The sequence below is a fragment of the Physeter macrocephalus genome, chromosome 4, assembly GCF_002837175.3.
Source record: "Physeter macrocephalus isolate SW-GA chromosome 4, ASM283717v5, whole genome shotgun sequence".
NCBI classification, from domain to species: domain Eukaryota; kingdom Metazoa; phylum Chordata; class Mammalia; order Artiodactyla; family Physeteridae; genus Physeter; species Physeter macrocephalus.
In genome coordinates this window covers 25,033,870-25,049,640 of record NC_041217.1, presented here as the reverse complement: position 1 = coordinate 25,049,640, position 15,771 = coordinate 25,033,870, and the positions used below count along the sequence as shown (strand labels likewise).

The 15,771-nt window shown below is 33.4% G+C and overlaps 1 protein-coding gene and 1 pseudogene across 16 annotated transcripts in view; one reads left to right on the top strand and one right to left on the bottom strand.

Annotated features, from left to right (window-relative positions):
* CDC42BPA (CDC42 binding protein kinase alpha) overlaps nucleotides 1-15,771 on the top strand; it is a 306,437-nt gene that overhangs the window by 46,259 nt on the left and 244,407 nt on the right. For all 16 annotated transcript variants that reach the window (XM_024130600.3, XM_055084055.1, XM_028488396.2 and 13 more), the window contains exon 2: nucleotides 2,275-2,366. In XM_024130600.3, the coding sequence (XP_023986368.1) occupies nucleotides 2,275-2,366 (92 nt within the window). The remainder of the gene's footprint in view (nucleotides 1-2,274; nucleotides 2,367-15,771) is intronic.
* Nucleotides 13,921-15,436, bottom strand: LOC112066682 (cathepsin B-like; annotated as a pseudogene).

Genomic DNA, 15,771 nt, shown 5'->3' with positions numbered 1-15,771 from the left:
ATTTGCTTGGTGCTTTCAGGGTGTATACTATTGCATGGAAAGATCATATCATTTATATTTTGACATATTGTTATCCTTTGTACCTTGCTAAAAGATTGTTTCAACAATCATTTGCTTACCTGAATTGTATTTCAGTTACTCTAGTTTTAAAAAACAGTTTCTTTTCTTGCTTTATGGTAATGTTTTAGAGGATTGAAATACCTAGATTTCTAACCTTTAGATAAGTAGGATGTTACCCAGAGGAAGGTATACACAGAACTATTCTTTAAGAATAAACATAGTTGTCTGTGATGAAATGCTGTTTGGATTTAGGGTCAGAATGAGACAAAGATATAGAACATACCATCTGTTTGGATTAAGATATTTGGAAATCTTGAGGGGGTCAGGGTAATAAAAAGTGAAGTAAAAGAAATAAAGAACTGTTAAGTGTAATGTTGTAGGCTGCTTTGTGATATTTTCCAGCTCTAGCTAGCAACTAGACTAGCACTCTTCTCACACTGGCTGGCTCCACATCTTTATTTTTAATTTACACATTCTATGTGTACTATTCTTAACCAAGTATTTCTGATATGCTTGTGTAGAAGCTGGGAAAGGGAGGGACACTAGTCTCAAGATGATTTCACTATTCCTTGCCATTCCCTTATAACCCACCTATACCTTTGTAAATAGTCTATTTGTAAATAAGCCTTCCTCAGATTGGGATAATTTATTTCCTGTTAGGACACTGACTGATTCCCAGTTGCCACAGTCTCACGGTTTGTCCAGTCCAGTTTGTTCAAAACCAAGATGTCTTGGTCATTTTATCAAACGGTTCACTTCCTGGCTGCCATGGTTTTACATCTTCTCTCTCTTACAGTGTGAGATCCTTTATACCTTTATTCAAATTTGATCTGTTTCTTTGATCATCTTTTCTGTTGTGTGAATTCCAAATAGAGATTCAATCTCTATTTCCTTTCCTTATAATCTAAAACACCAATGCAGAAATCTCTAGTAGACTGGGTTTTACAATGCGGAATACCTCTCTTTTCTAAAGTAGCAGTAGTTAGGGCTAAATACCTTTAGACCAAAGCAAGTGGTAAGGCCTGCTGTATCTCTTTCCGTTTCTAATGTTCAAATACATACCTTTGATCTTCCACACTCTCATGCGTGGTAGGAAGGAGAAGAGAGCTGTACCCATATACAGTGACCATTTAATTGTATTAACTCCTTTTTGTGTGAGAATAAGGAGGGACATGAGGGGAGGAAAGGAGACAGGTCTAAATTTCTCTTAGAGGCAGCAGAACATGTGATTGGTTTTATAATTTTTTAAAAAATGTCAATATGTTCCCTATAATTAATAGAATAATGTCTAAGTTCCTTGCATGGCATCCAAGGCCATTTACATTTTCCATTTTCTAGCCCTGATTTCTTTGTATTTCTTCTTATAATTCTATAACGACAGTGGATTATTTACCATTATCACCCAAGTTCACTTTCTTGCCTCTCTTCATTTGCTTATATTGCGCTCTCTGTTGGGAATATTTATAGTACATTGCAAACAGGCAAATTAGCAAAAGTCTACTTAGTCCTCAAGGTCCAGATCTAATGTTAGTTCCTCTGTGAAAATTAGTGTTCTTACAAGAGAATTAGGATTCCATTTTCACTGATCCTGAAGCGCTTTGTATTTATCTCTATTAGAAACTTTTATCACATTACTGAGTTATATGTGTGTGCATACTGTATCTGTTTCTGAAGACTGAGAAGTTCTTGAATGAAGGTACCATATTGTAATTATATTTGTTTTAAACTCCAGTAATTGCCACCGTACTTTGTATAATGTCAACTCTTGCTAAAGGCATGTTAAAATGATCAATAAATTAATGAGTGTGACAAATATTAATTTACTTGGTGGGGATTGCTGAATTTCTCTCTGGTGCCAAGAAATTTGCTTTTACTTCTTGGACCTTTGTGCTAAAATATGTATCTAGCATTGAGTTAGAATACATGGAATGTTTAAAATGAGAATAAATTGGTCTCATTTGTACATCACTAGTACTTTGCATTATTTGGTGTTTAAAAATATGTTTCTCACCCAAAATCTAATTCATATGTAAGAAATAAACATCGTATGAAAATTAAATCTATTTCTTCTCAATAGAGTTTGATGAGAATATTAAATACTTTGGCGTAATTCTTAATCATTTTCATTTTTATTGTTTAAGTAAGAAATATCATTATTTATATCTAATTTGTATCCCAGTTCATTAAGTAATTGATGTTGCCTTTTTGTTTCAGCTAAACCATTTACTTCTAAAGTGAAACAGATGCGATTACATAGAGAAGACTTTGAAATATTAAAGGTGATTGGTCGAGGGGCTTTTGGAGAGGTAAGAGATAAAGATTTTATAGAAGATGTGGTAATTGTTTTGCAAGCTATTTTATACAGTCTGTGAGAGAATTTAACTGAAATATTATTTACTTGGTGTTGTAATTGATATCATTGATCAGAAATCATTAAACTTCTGAATGAAGTCTTTCTACATGGAATTTTTTTCCAAGATATTTCAATTTTTCATATGTCATTGAAGTTTGAGTATGTTTCTGTACTCTCTTCTGTTCCATTGGTCTGTTTGTCTCTCACTGCCTTAAATTACTTTAGTTTAAGAAGTCTTGATATCTGGTAGTGTGTATACTCTTGACTTCTTCCCTCTTCTCCTCTGTTCTTGGCCCTTTATATTTTCATATAATTTTAGAATAAGTGTTTCAGTTTTTACTTACTCTTAAAAATCCACATCCACACCCAGCACCCACACATCTGCTGGAATTTTGATTAGGATTGCCCTGAAACTAGAGATTACTTTGTAGATAATTGACATCTTAACAATATTGAGTCAGCCAATCCATGAACATGGTATATGCCTCCATTTATTTAGGGCTTTATAAATTTAACCCACTAATTATTTGTAGTTTCCATTCAGTAGAGTGGATTTATACATCTTTCAGCAGATTTATTCCTAGGTATGTGATATTCTTTATGTTATTTTAATTAGAATTACTGGTTAAGTTTCATTTTCTAATTGTTTTTGCTAGTAGTTAGACACAATTGAATTCTGTTTATTGACCTCATACCCAGCAACCTCGCTAATTGTACTTTTAAAATCATGAATTGTGTTGGATTTAAATAAAATGCTTCATCAGCATCTTTTGAGACACTCACGGCTTTTTTCCTTTACTCTGTTAATGTGTTGAGTTACACTGGTTTATTTTCAATGTGAAACTAACCTTGCATTTCTAAAATAAGCCAACTTTGTTGGGATGTATTATCCTTTTAATTTACCTTTGGACTCAGTTTGCTATTTGTGTGTGTTGTGTGTTTTGGATCTTTGAGAGAAATGGGCCTGTAATTTTCCTACTTATCACATCCTGATCAGATTTTGGTATCTTGGTTACCCTGGCCTCATAAAAAGAGGGAGGTATTTCCTTTTTTACTGTTCTTTAGAGGAGTTTGAGAAGATTGTTATTATTTCTTTCTTATATGCTTAGAAGATTTCACTGGTGAAGCCATTTGAGCCTGGAGGTTCCTAGAGAGAGAGTTTTAAATTATATATTTAATTTTTTTAATTGAAATTGAACTATTTGGATATTTTATATAGATGTGTCAGTTTTGCTAGGTTCATCCATGTCATCTGATTTTTCATATTTATTACTATATTGGTCATTTGCACTTCTCATGTTTTTCATTTGTTACACTTAGCGGTTTATCAATTCTTTTATTTTTTCAATGAATTAACTTTTGCCCTTTGTATTTTTCTATCGTAGATTTGTTTTCTGTTTCATTAATTTCTGCTTTTATCTTTTAATGTTCTTTTCTCCCTTTGGTTTCAACTTGCTGTTCTTTTTCTAACTTTTTGAGTTAGATGCTTAGAGCATTGATTTCTAGATCTTTTCAAATGTGCTATACTTTTTCCTCTAAGCAGCTTTAGCTATAGCAAAGTTTTGATATGTCATATTTTCATTATAGATTTCCTCAAAATACAATGTGATTTTAAATTTCTGTCATGGTTTTTTTTGATCTATGACTTTAGAAGTTTATAGCTCCATCTCTAAGTATTTGGAGGGTTTTTAGTTATATTTCTGTTTTTGAGTTATAATGTAATTCCAGAGCAGTCAGAGAATATACATTGTGTGATTTCAAGTCTTTGAAATTTGCTGTGCAGTGTTCTGTAAATATCAGTTAGATAAAAGACATTAATCTTATTTAAATCTTCCATATCCTTAACTGTTTTCTCTGTGTGATATTTCATTTCCTGAGAGAGGATTTGCTTATTTCTTTCTTATTTTATTTTTTTCAGTTTTCACTGATAACAAATATCAAGTTATTATATCTCCCTAGTGATTAACTCTTTTATCATGATGTAATGATCCTTGTTATCTCTAAGTAATGCTTTTTGAGTTAAACTTTACTTAATCTGATGTTAGTAGAATGATTCTAGCTCTTTTTATTAGTCTTCTGCATTAAATATCTTGCTTCACCCTGTTTGTTTCAGCTATTACTTTATATGTTTAGTGTTAAATAGAATATAGTTTTTATTTTTTGATCTAGTCTGATAATGTCTTATCTTTAATTGGAGTGTAGTCAGTTGACATTTAATGTAATTACATTACATATTACTATTTGTTTTCTGTTTGTCTTGTCCATTCTGTATTATGTTTCTCTCAATTCTTGGATTAACTGAGTATTTTAAATTATTCTTTCCCCCTTCTATTCATTTCTGAGTTGTACCTTCTTTTATTGGTTTCCCTAGAGATTGCCACTTGTATTCTTGGTAAATTTGTATTTTGCCAGTTCCCATTTACCCAAATTTACCTTTCATTGTCATTAGCTCTACATATATTTGAAACCCCAAAAGATACGATTATAGTGTCCCTATTCATTTTAGCTTTACCCATGTATTTACATTTTTTCTTACTCTTCACATTCACATACTTATTTATATTCATATACTTGTCCTAGATATTCCTTTTGACTTAAAAATTCCCTTTAGTATTTTGCCAAGTCTGCTGAGATAAATTATCTGCATTTTTTGTCTGAAAATACATTCATTTTGAGGTCTTAACAAAATTGTGTTATATACACACATAGCTTAATGGATTTGTACATTTGCATGGACTTCTGTAACTATTATGCAGATCAAGATAGGCTCCCATTGCCCCCTCTATGTGGATAACCACCTTCTCGTTAACCATCTATTCTGACTTCTATAATTATAGATTTATTTTGCCTGTTTTGGAATGCTATATTAGTGGAATTATATATATTCTTTTGTTTCTGCCTTCTTTTGCTCAATATTATGCTTGTGTGATTCATTTTTGTTTTTTATTGGTTCACAGTATTCCTCTATATGAATATACCACAAATATTTTATCCATACTAGTGTTGGTAGGTATTCAAGTTTATAGTTTTTGGCCACTGTTAATAATGTTGTTATGAACATTCATGTACATGTCTTTTGGAAGATAGAAGCACTCATCTGTGTTTGATATAACCCTAGTGGAATTTCTGGGTTGCATGTTAGGCATATTTAGTTTTAGTTGGTAGTACCAAATAATATCCCAATTGTTTGTCAGTTTGTACTCCGACCAACAGTGTATTAAGGTCCCAGTTGCTTCACAACCTCACCAACACTTGGGTCATTTTTTAAACTTTGGACATTTTTTGGTGGATGAGTAGTGGTATTGGATTGTGATTTCATTTTGCATTTCCTAATAACTTTTAAAGTTGAGCCCATTTTCATATTACTTCATATAACTTGGATATCCTTTTTCATAAGTGCACATTTTGGGATTGGGGGAGTGGGAGCAGGTGGGTAGGTTGTCTGACTTACTGGTATATTCTGGATACAAGTCCTTTGTTGGAAGTGTGTGTGTGTGTGTGTGTGTGTGTGTGTGTGTGTGTGTGTGTGTGTGGAGGGCGGGGAGGTATTAAACAAAATGTCTTCCTGTCTGTGGCTTGCCTTTTCCCTCTCTGTATAGATCTTTTATGGAAGAGAAGATCTTAGTTTTGGTGAAGTACATTTAATTAAGCTGTTCTTTATGATTAGTGCTTTTTTGTGTTCGTTAAAAAAGTTATTTTTTACCCTGAAGGTCATGAGATATTTTTCTGTGTTATCTTATGTAATCTATAAAAAAAAAATCTTTTTCATTTAGGTCTATGATCCATCTGGTATTATTTTGTGTTTTGTGAGGTATAGGTCAAGGTTCATTTTATTCTTTGTGGGTTTCTCAGCATCATTTATGTAAAGACTACTTTTTCTACATTTGATTGCAAGGGAACGTCCATTGTGAATCCGGTGACCCTATATGTGTTACTTTTATTAATTTTTAATAGTTTTTAATGTAGAATTCTTGTTCATGTTTCATTAAATTTATTTATCAGTCTTTGATGTTTGTTGATGAGCCTGTTAATGATATTTTTAGATTTCATTTTGTAACCATGTTGCTAGACTAGAAATACAATTAATTTTTATGTATTGATCTTGTATTTAAGCATCTTGATATATTAACTTATTAATTCTAGTTTATAAATTTAAAAAAATTTTCATGTACACAATCATACCATTTCCAAATAATGACAGCTTTTTTTCTTTTGTTATACTTGTTATTTCTTTTTCCTATATTATTACAATAGAGAGTTTCTTCCTTAAAATATTAAATTCAGTTGTTGAAAATCAATTTTTTTCTGGTTTGTGATTTCAGGGGTAAGTATGAAGCTTGCAACAGCTTTTTAAAAAAAATTGTTACTCTTTTTTTAGGTTAAGGAAGTTACTCTTTTTTAGGTAAAGGAAGTTTTCCTTTTAGTCCTAGTCTGTTGAGAGCTTTTATCATGCATTAGAGTTAACTGTTATCAAAAGCTTTTTTTATATCTATTTTGATGATATGATTTGATCTCTGTGTTTAGTTAATGTGGAAATAATATTGATTAATTTTTAAATATACCAATATTGGATTACTATATAAATCCAGTTGTTCCTTATGTATTCTTTTAGTATATTGTTGGTTTTGATTTGCTAATATTTTGTTTACCATTTTTTTAATGTGCATGAAAAAGATTGAACTTTATTTTACCTATCTTTTAATTTCCTTATATTTTAAAAATGTTATGCTTAGCTCATAAGACAATTTGGGAAGTATTCGTGCTTTCTCAATTTTCTGAGTTTGAGAATATTATTATTTCCTTATATGTTTGGAAAAATTCTCTGTTGAGTCCATCTAGACTAGGAGTACAATTTTTATTTGGTTGTTTGTTTACATCTTTTGAGGTAAATTGTGTATATGTTGAAATACACCAATTGTATATGTACAATTCCATTAGTTTTGACAAATGGATTCACCCTTATCAAGATACAGAACATTTCCATCACCCTTAGAAGTTCCCTTTCCTGTTACTTCCCCATAACTTCCATCAAGTGGCAACCACTGTTCTAAATTTTAACTATGGGTTAGTTTTGGCCGTTTGAAAATTTCATATAAATGGAAATCATACCATATGTACTCTTTTGTGTCTGGCTTCTTTTGCTCAGAATAATGTCTGTGAGATCCATTCTTGTGATCAAATGTAGTAATACTTTTTATTGCTGATTAGTAAACTATATACCACTATCCTTCTATTGATGAACATTTGTATTGTTTCTCATTTTTGGCTCTTAGGATTAAAACTGATGTGAATATTCTTGTACAAGTTTTTATGGAAATATGTTTTCATTTTCCTTGGATAAATACCTAGGAGTGGCACTGCTATGTTAAGTGGTAGGTGCATGTTTAAATTTAAAAGAAACTGGCACATTTTTTCCAGTGGGGTTGTACCATTTTATATTCCCACCAGTTCCATGTTCTCACCAATATTTTTTTGTTAGTCTTTTAAATTTCAGTCATTCTAATGGGTGTGTAATAGTATCTCATGGTCTTAAATTGCATTACTATGTGGATTTGTGTTATATATCAACATAATGATGAGTTTTTGTGTGCTTATTCACCATTCTTATATCTTCCTTTGTGAAGTATACGTTCAGATATTTTGCTCATTAAAGAAATGAGGTATTTGTGTCATCATTGAGTTGTAAGAATTCTTTATATTTTATATTTATAAATGTCTTTTGTCAGATGTATGTTTTGTCAGTATTTTCTCAAAGGCTGCATAGCTTGCCTGTTAATTTTCTTAAAAATGTCTTCTGATGAGCAGAAGTTTTAAATTTTGGTGGTTTAATTTTATCAATTTTTTCTCTTACGGTTATTATTTTCCATGATCTTTGTAAGAAATTCTTATTTATATCTAGGTCACAGATATTTACCTATGTTTTTTTCCTAAAACCTTGATAGTTTTAGCTCTTATGTTTAGATTGGTGATTCATTTCAAATTAATTCATGTATGATGTGAGATAGGGATCGAGGTTCATTTTTTTCCATATGGATATCTAGTTGTTTCAGCACAATTTGTTGAAAAGGCTGTTTCTCCTCTATTGAATTACTTCAGTACCTTTGTCAAAAAAATCAGTTGACCATATAAATGTTGATCTACTTCTGCTCTTTCTAATCTATTTCACTGATATCTTTGTTTGTTCTCATGTCAGTACCACACAATCTTGATTCTGTAGCTTTATACTGTAGAGTTGAGAGTATGTAATGAAGTCTGAGTGTAAGTCCTCCTTCTTCGTTCTTTTGCAAAATTGTCTTAACTATTTGAAGACTTTTGCATTATTATATAAATTTTAGAATCACTGTGTCAGTTTCCATAAAAGCCTAGTGGTATTGAAATTGAGTTTGCATTCAGTTTATAGATCAATTTTGTGAGGACTGACATCTTAACAATCTTGAGTCTACTAGTTATAGTTAGTCCATGAACAAGGCATTTTTCTTTGTCTTTTAAGGTCTATTTTAATTTTTCTCAAAATTCTTTTGTAATTTTAGTGTACAGGTCTTGTTCATAATTTGTTAAATTTATTGCTAAATTTTTAATGTTTTTTGATGCTATGGTAAATGATATTTAAAATTTTATATTTCAAATAGTATGCTGTTAGTATGTAGATACACCACTCTTTTTTTTTTAACGTCTTTATTGGAGTATAACTGCTTTTCAATGGTTTGCTAGTTTCTGCTATATAACAAAGTAAATCGGCTATATGTGTACATATATCCCCATATCCCCTCCCTCTTGCATCTCCCTCCTACCCTCTCTATCCCATCCCTCTAGGTGGTCACAAAGCACTGAGCTGATCTCCCTGTGCTATGTACACCATTCATTTTTGTATCTGACTTTATTTTCTAAATTCATTTATTATTTTTTAAATAGTTTTTTGTTGTTTTGGTTGCTACTTTCTTAGTTGTTCTGTGTAAACAATCATATTGTCTGAGAATAGGACAATCATATTGTCCTTGTCACTTTCCAGACTTTATACATTCTATTTCTTTATGTTGACTTATTATACTAATTTGGACCTCTAATACAGTGTTGAGTAGGTGTCATGAAGGTATATATCCTTACTTTATTCCTGAATTCAGGGAGAAAGGATTTAGTGTTTGACTAGTAAGTATGATGTTAATTTTAGGTGTTTTTGAGGGAACCCTTTATCTGATTGAAGAAGTTGTCTTCTATTACTAGTTTGCTGAGAATTTAATAATCATATGGATTTGCTCTTTTATTCTGTAAATTCGGTGGGCTACTTTGAGTGACTTTTTAAATAGGCTTTGTTTTTTAGAGCAGTTTTATGTCCACAGCAAAACTGAGTGCAAAGTACACAGAGTTCCTATATACCCGTTGACCTTGCACATGTGCAGCCTCTCCCACTATCAACCTAGCACACAAGGGTGATATATTTGTTAGAACTGATGGATCTACATTGACACATCATCAGCTAAAGTCTGTAGTTTATTACATTAGGGTTCACTCTTGGTGTTGTATTATATATTGTATGGGTTTGGACAAATGTATAGTTACACCTATCCACCATTTTAGTATTATACATAATAGTTTCATTGCCTTAAAAATTCTCTGGGCTTTGCCAATCCATCCCTTCCTTCCCCTAACCTCTGGCCACCACTGATCTTTTTCCTGTCTCCATAGTTTTGCTTTTTCCTGAATGTCATAGAGTTGAAATCATACAGTAATGTAGCCTTTTCAGATTGGCTTATTCCATGTGGTAATAGGCATTTTGTTTCCTTCATGTCTTTTTATTGCTTTTACCACTGAATAATATTTCATTGTTTGAATGTACCACTGCTTATTTACCCATTTACCTACTGAAGGATATCTTTGTTTTCTTCCAAGTTTTGGCAATTATGAATAAAGCTGCTGTAAACATTCATGTGCAGGTTGATGTGATGTGTGGACATCAATTTTCAATTCATTTGCATAAATACCAAGGAGCAGAATTGCTGGATGTATGTAAGAGCATTATTTAAGTTTTGTAACAAACCAACAAACTCTCTTCCAAAGTGGCTGTACCATTTTGCATTCCCACCGGCAGTGAATGAGAGTTCCTGTTGCTCCACATCCTCACCAGCATTTAGGAGTTGTCAGTATTTTGAATTTTGGCCATTCTGTTAGGCATGTAGTGGTATCTCATGGTTGTTTTAACTTGCAGTTCCCTAGATGATGTTGAGCATCTTTTCATATGCTTATTTGCCATCTGTATATCTTCTTTGGTAAGGTGTATATTAGATCTTTAACTCATGTTTTAATGGAATAGTTTGTTTTCTTATTGTTGAATTTTAAGTGTTTTGTTTCATGTATTTTAGATAACAGTCCTTTATCAGATATGTCTTTATCAGATATGTCTTTATCAGATATGTCAATTATTTCTTTCATGAATTATGCCTTTGGTGTTATATAGATTGATTTTCAAATATTAAACTAATCCCTGGGATAAACTCCATTTGGTCATGACTTACTATCCTTTTGAGATATGGCTCTATTCAGTTCCTTAATATTTTAACTGTTTTCGTATCTATATTCATGGGGAATGTTGACCTATAATTTTCTTTTTTTTATCATGTCTGTGTCAAATATTGACATCAGGGTTATGCTGGACTTATAAAATGAATTGGGGAGTGTTTACTCTTTTTCTGAAAAAAATTGTGTATATTTATTTATTTATATTTATTTATTTATTTCCTTAAATGTTTGATAAAATTTAGCAGTGATGCCATCTGGACTTGGGTTTTTCTTTGTGGGGCATTTAATCCTACTAATTTAACTTCTTGGTGGTTATAGAGCTATTAAGATTTTCTATTTCATCTTTTGTCAGCTTCAGTAAGTTTTGTGTTTCATGGAATTTGTGTATTTCATTTAAATTTTCAAATGTATAAGGTTGTTCATAATATCTCTGTTATTTTTTTGATGTCTGTGGAATACAAGGTGATAATCCCTTTCATTGTGGATATTTATAATTTATGTTTTATTTCTCTTGATCAGTCACGTAGAGGTTTTTCAGTGTTGTTAATTATTGTACAAAGCTACTTTGGCTTTGTGGATTGTCTATATTTTTGTCTTCTTTTTACTTAAATTTTTTTTTAAAAAGTTAAGCAGTTTTTAAATCTTTGTTATTTCCTTCCTTCTATCAATACTTCCTCGGATTTAATTTATTCATGTTCTTCTAGCTTCTCAAGGTAGAAACTTAGATCTTTGAGACAACTGGGTAGCCAATTGGAAAAGTCCATTTGTGGATCCAGTTAAAATTCATACCATATATTAGGAGAAAGTACAAATGTATCAAATGTTCAAGTATAAAAAATAAAATAGAGACTTCCCTGGTGGTCCAGTGAGTAAGACTGCGTGTTCCGAATGCAGGGCCCCGGGTTTGATCCCTGGTCGGGGAACTAGATCCTGCATGCTGCAGCTAAGATCCTGTGTGCCGCGTCTAAGACCCGGTACAGCCAAAATAAATAAATAAATAAATATTAAGAAAATAAAATAAATGCAACACAAGTACCCATCAATGGGTTGACTAAGTTATGGTGTATCTAATACTGTGTAGCTGCAATAAAAAAAAGTTCACTGTACTTCTGTGGAGAAATCTCCAGGATACATTGTAAAGTGAAAAAATCAGATGCAGGCGAATATATTGGGTTGGCCAAAAAGTTTGTTGGGGTTTTTCTCTAACATTCCCATTGAACTTTTTGGCCAATCTGATATATAGTACGCTATCTTTTGTTAAAAAAAGGTAGAAATATTATAATTCTTACTTGTATTTTCATAAAGTAACATTTTAAAGGGACAGGAGGGAATGGGGTACATGTAGAGTGTGAGTGACACTTCTAGGTGGAAACCTTTTTATTTTGTTTTGACTTCTGAAACATGTAAGTGTATCATCTATTTTAAAAATCATTAAAAAAGTCTTCCAGGTTGGGATGTATTAATTTGCATGTTCTGTGAATCATTTAAGGAAGAAGCAATTCTAAATTTAAGCTTCCTCAGATAACAGAAAAAGAGGGACCACTGCCCAACTCATTTTATGAGGCTAGAATAATCTTGTTTCTAAAATCTAACTATATGTTGAGTGAAGGAGGCAACATAAGGAAAAAATGCATATGATTTGATTTTATCACAAAAGTCAGGGTAATGGTTATCTCTAGCTGGAAGGTGGAAGTTGTGGTCAGGTGGGGCACATGGGGGGGTTTCAGTGTTGCTCCAATGTTCTATTTCTTGATCTCAGTTTTAGTTCTATTTTGTTCAGTTTATAATTGTGTTTAACTCTACATTTGTTTTATTTTCTTTATCTATGTTCTAATCAATTACAAGTGTTATAAATTAAAGAAGCTATAGTAATCGTGGAATACATGTTCATCTAACAAATTAGCTTTAAAATATATAAAGTAACAACTGATAGAATTTGCATAGGGGAATACAAGAACTTTCAACAGTTGAAGATAGAGCTTTTAACTCTCCTCAGAAATTGGCAAGTTAAGCAGATGAAAAAAATCAAGACTTTTATTTTTTGAAGGTGTTTATTTTTTGAAGGTGGGACTTTTTAATGGCATAATTATTCCATTCTGTGTTAAAACATTTGGTAGAGCAGTGATTTTAAAAACTGATAAAAACTGGTTTCTCCCAAACTAGTTTCACCAAGGGAATTAGAGGTCAGTTAAATCTGTACCTAGTGGGGACCACCTAGTTTTGTTTTAAGCTATTTCTGTTGGGATTTATACTCTGCAACTAGCACAGCAGTTCTAGCCAGTGTTAGAAAATCAGCCCAGGTTCATTGCAAATAAAGCTTCTGGTAAAAAAAAAAAAAAAATCATGCTACAGAAAAGAACAGAGAGGGTATGCAACACTGGAAATTCAACAGATTTAGGGACCACAGGAAAAAGTGGTTTTCTTCATTTTAAAGGGCTGTCTACCATTTCTCCTCTTAACTTATTCCAAACCTCAAAAATAACTACTTGGGAAGAGGTAGTGAATATGTGAGGGAATTTAAATCCTTGTTAGGAATTCAGTTGTTCATTTAAACCGTTCACGTTCTCTCTCAGTTTTGCTCCCTGTAGATATTGGTTGGGGAAGGTTTGGAGGTTGGTTGTAGCAGACTTTGGAGCAGCAGACACTATGAAGAACCAGTCTCTGTGAAAGTCCTTATTAGGAAATTTAAAGGGCGCTCTGCCTTGTCAGCAGTAAGGATCAGTCCACTGATGAGGCTGACATGTAGCCAGGGTTTGGAGTTATTTTCTGTGTAAGAGAGCTCTTTTTAACCCAGAAAGGATCAATTCAAATCGTATACACAGGTTTGGCCTAGTCTAGTCTTGTCATAGCCACCGTCTAAATTCTTCAGTCCTATCTGAACTGAAAAAATAAAAGGAATTTCCACCCTCATATCCACCTTAACCCAACCTGCCATATTAAAAGCAAAAACAAAAACAGTTTGTGCAGGGCTGGCTGGATAGGCCTCAGTAGGCTTAACTTTTTTTCTGGTATTGATCAGTACATGAGATTCTGTCCACGATCTCTGATTTGATTCCACCGTAGTCCTTTCCTTAGAGAATTTGAAGAAGAAATTGTCACTCTGCTCAGTTTTCTAGAGTTGACAGCCAGCCATTAGGGGGTGGCATTCTGTACTCCAGTCCAGGATGCAGATGGCGTGGCCTCCCTTCATTTCATTTGTGACATGCAGGAAGTTGGCATACACAGGGAAGGTTCCCTCTACTGGGCCATTCTTGTAAATATCAGCTGTGATCTTCAGGGACATCGTAGAAACTGCAGCTGTAGTGCTTGTTATCTTTGTAGGATAGCCAGCCTCACAGGTCTTGCTGCACTTGGGAGTGTCTCTTCACCTCCATCACCTGGTAGCTGAGAGCCATTGAAATGGTGCTCACATTGCGGGATAGAATAGGGCCTACAGCCTACATGGGCATCATAAAGGCCACCAGAGACCTTTCTTGGTCCAGAAATTCCAGGCTCCAGAGGGAAAGCCCCCATACAGCCATCCCCATACTTCGCAGTAGATGAGCAGGTTTTCAGCAGGCATCTCTGTGGGGGCATTCCTATTGGTGTCAATACAGATCTGATCAAAAATGGTTTTTATGGCCCCAAATGCCCAGGAAGAAATGCAGGACTGTTGGTAATGTCTTTTTAATGTTTAGACAGTTTAGCCACTATTCCTCAGTAGCAAAATGATTTTGGCATATCCATTTTCTTAGCAAACTGTACTCTCTGAGGCAGCTTGGATCTATCCAGGAAATCCTTAAAAAGCCCATTCAGTTCATATCCCCATTATGGAGGCTGAACAGTTCATCTGCAGGGGTACAATATAGGGTCTGCTTGGGATACTAGGCAGCACCATCAGGCAGAAAAGGATGGCTAGGGCCCACCACACTTTGGCATCTGGATCCTGGATTTACTGAAGTTGTGGAGACCCTAAGCCTGGAGTTGCCATGTCTAATCTCAGTATCTGGTGTCTGGAACCCGAGTCCACCATGTTGCCACTTGGACAAGATATAAAATATTTTAATGACATGATTGTCACGCTGAACCTAATAGATATAGTTAGAATTCTCCATCCAGCAGAGAATTACACATTTTTTTTCTAGCACATACAGATCCTTCTTAAAATTTACATGTTCTAGGCTACAAAGGGTGCTTCAGTAACTTCCAAAAAATCATCATTATGCAGACCATAATCTCTGACCTTAATAAAATACAATAAATATCAGTCAGATAGCTAAAAATGACTCAAATGCTTGCACACTTACAAGCATTGATCATAAGAGGAATTATAAAATAATTAGATATTAATGGAAATGCTGCACTTCAAAGTTTGTGAGATACTTAAAGTGAGATTTATAACTTATATTTACCAGGAAGTAAGAAACTTTGGTAATTGGTATGGGCTGAACTGTGTCTCCTTCCCCACCCCCTCAAAAAAAAATGGATATACTGAAGTCCTATCCTCCAGTACTTCAAACTGTGACAGTAATTTGGAAATAGTGTCTTTATGGAGTTAAGTTAAAATGAGGTCAGTAGGGTGGGCCCTAATCTAATATAATTGGTGTCTTTATAAGAAGGGGAAATTTGGACATAGGCATGGACAGAGGGAAGGTGACGTAAAGACATAGGGGAGAAGTTGTCCATCTCCAGCCAGAGAGAGAGGCCTGGAACAGATCCTTCCTTCATGATTCTCAGAAGGAACCAATCCTGCTGATACCTTGATCTTGGACTTCGTCTATAGAACTGTGAGAACAAATACATTTCTGTTGTTTGAGCCACCCAGTCGGTGATACTTCAGTACAGCAGCCCTAGCAAACTAATAC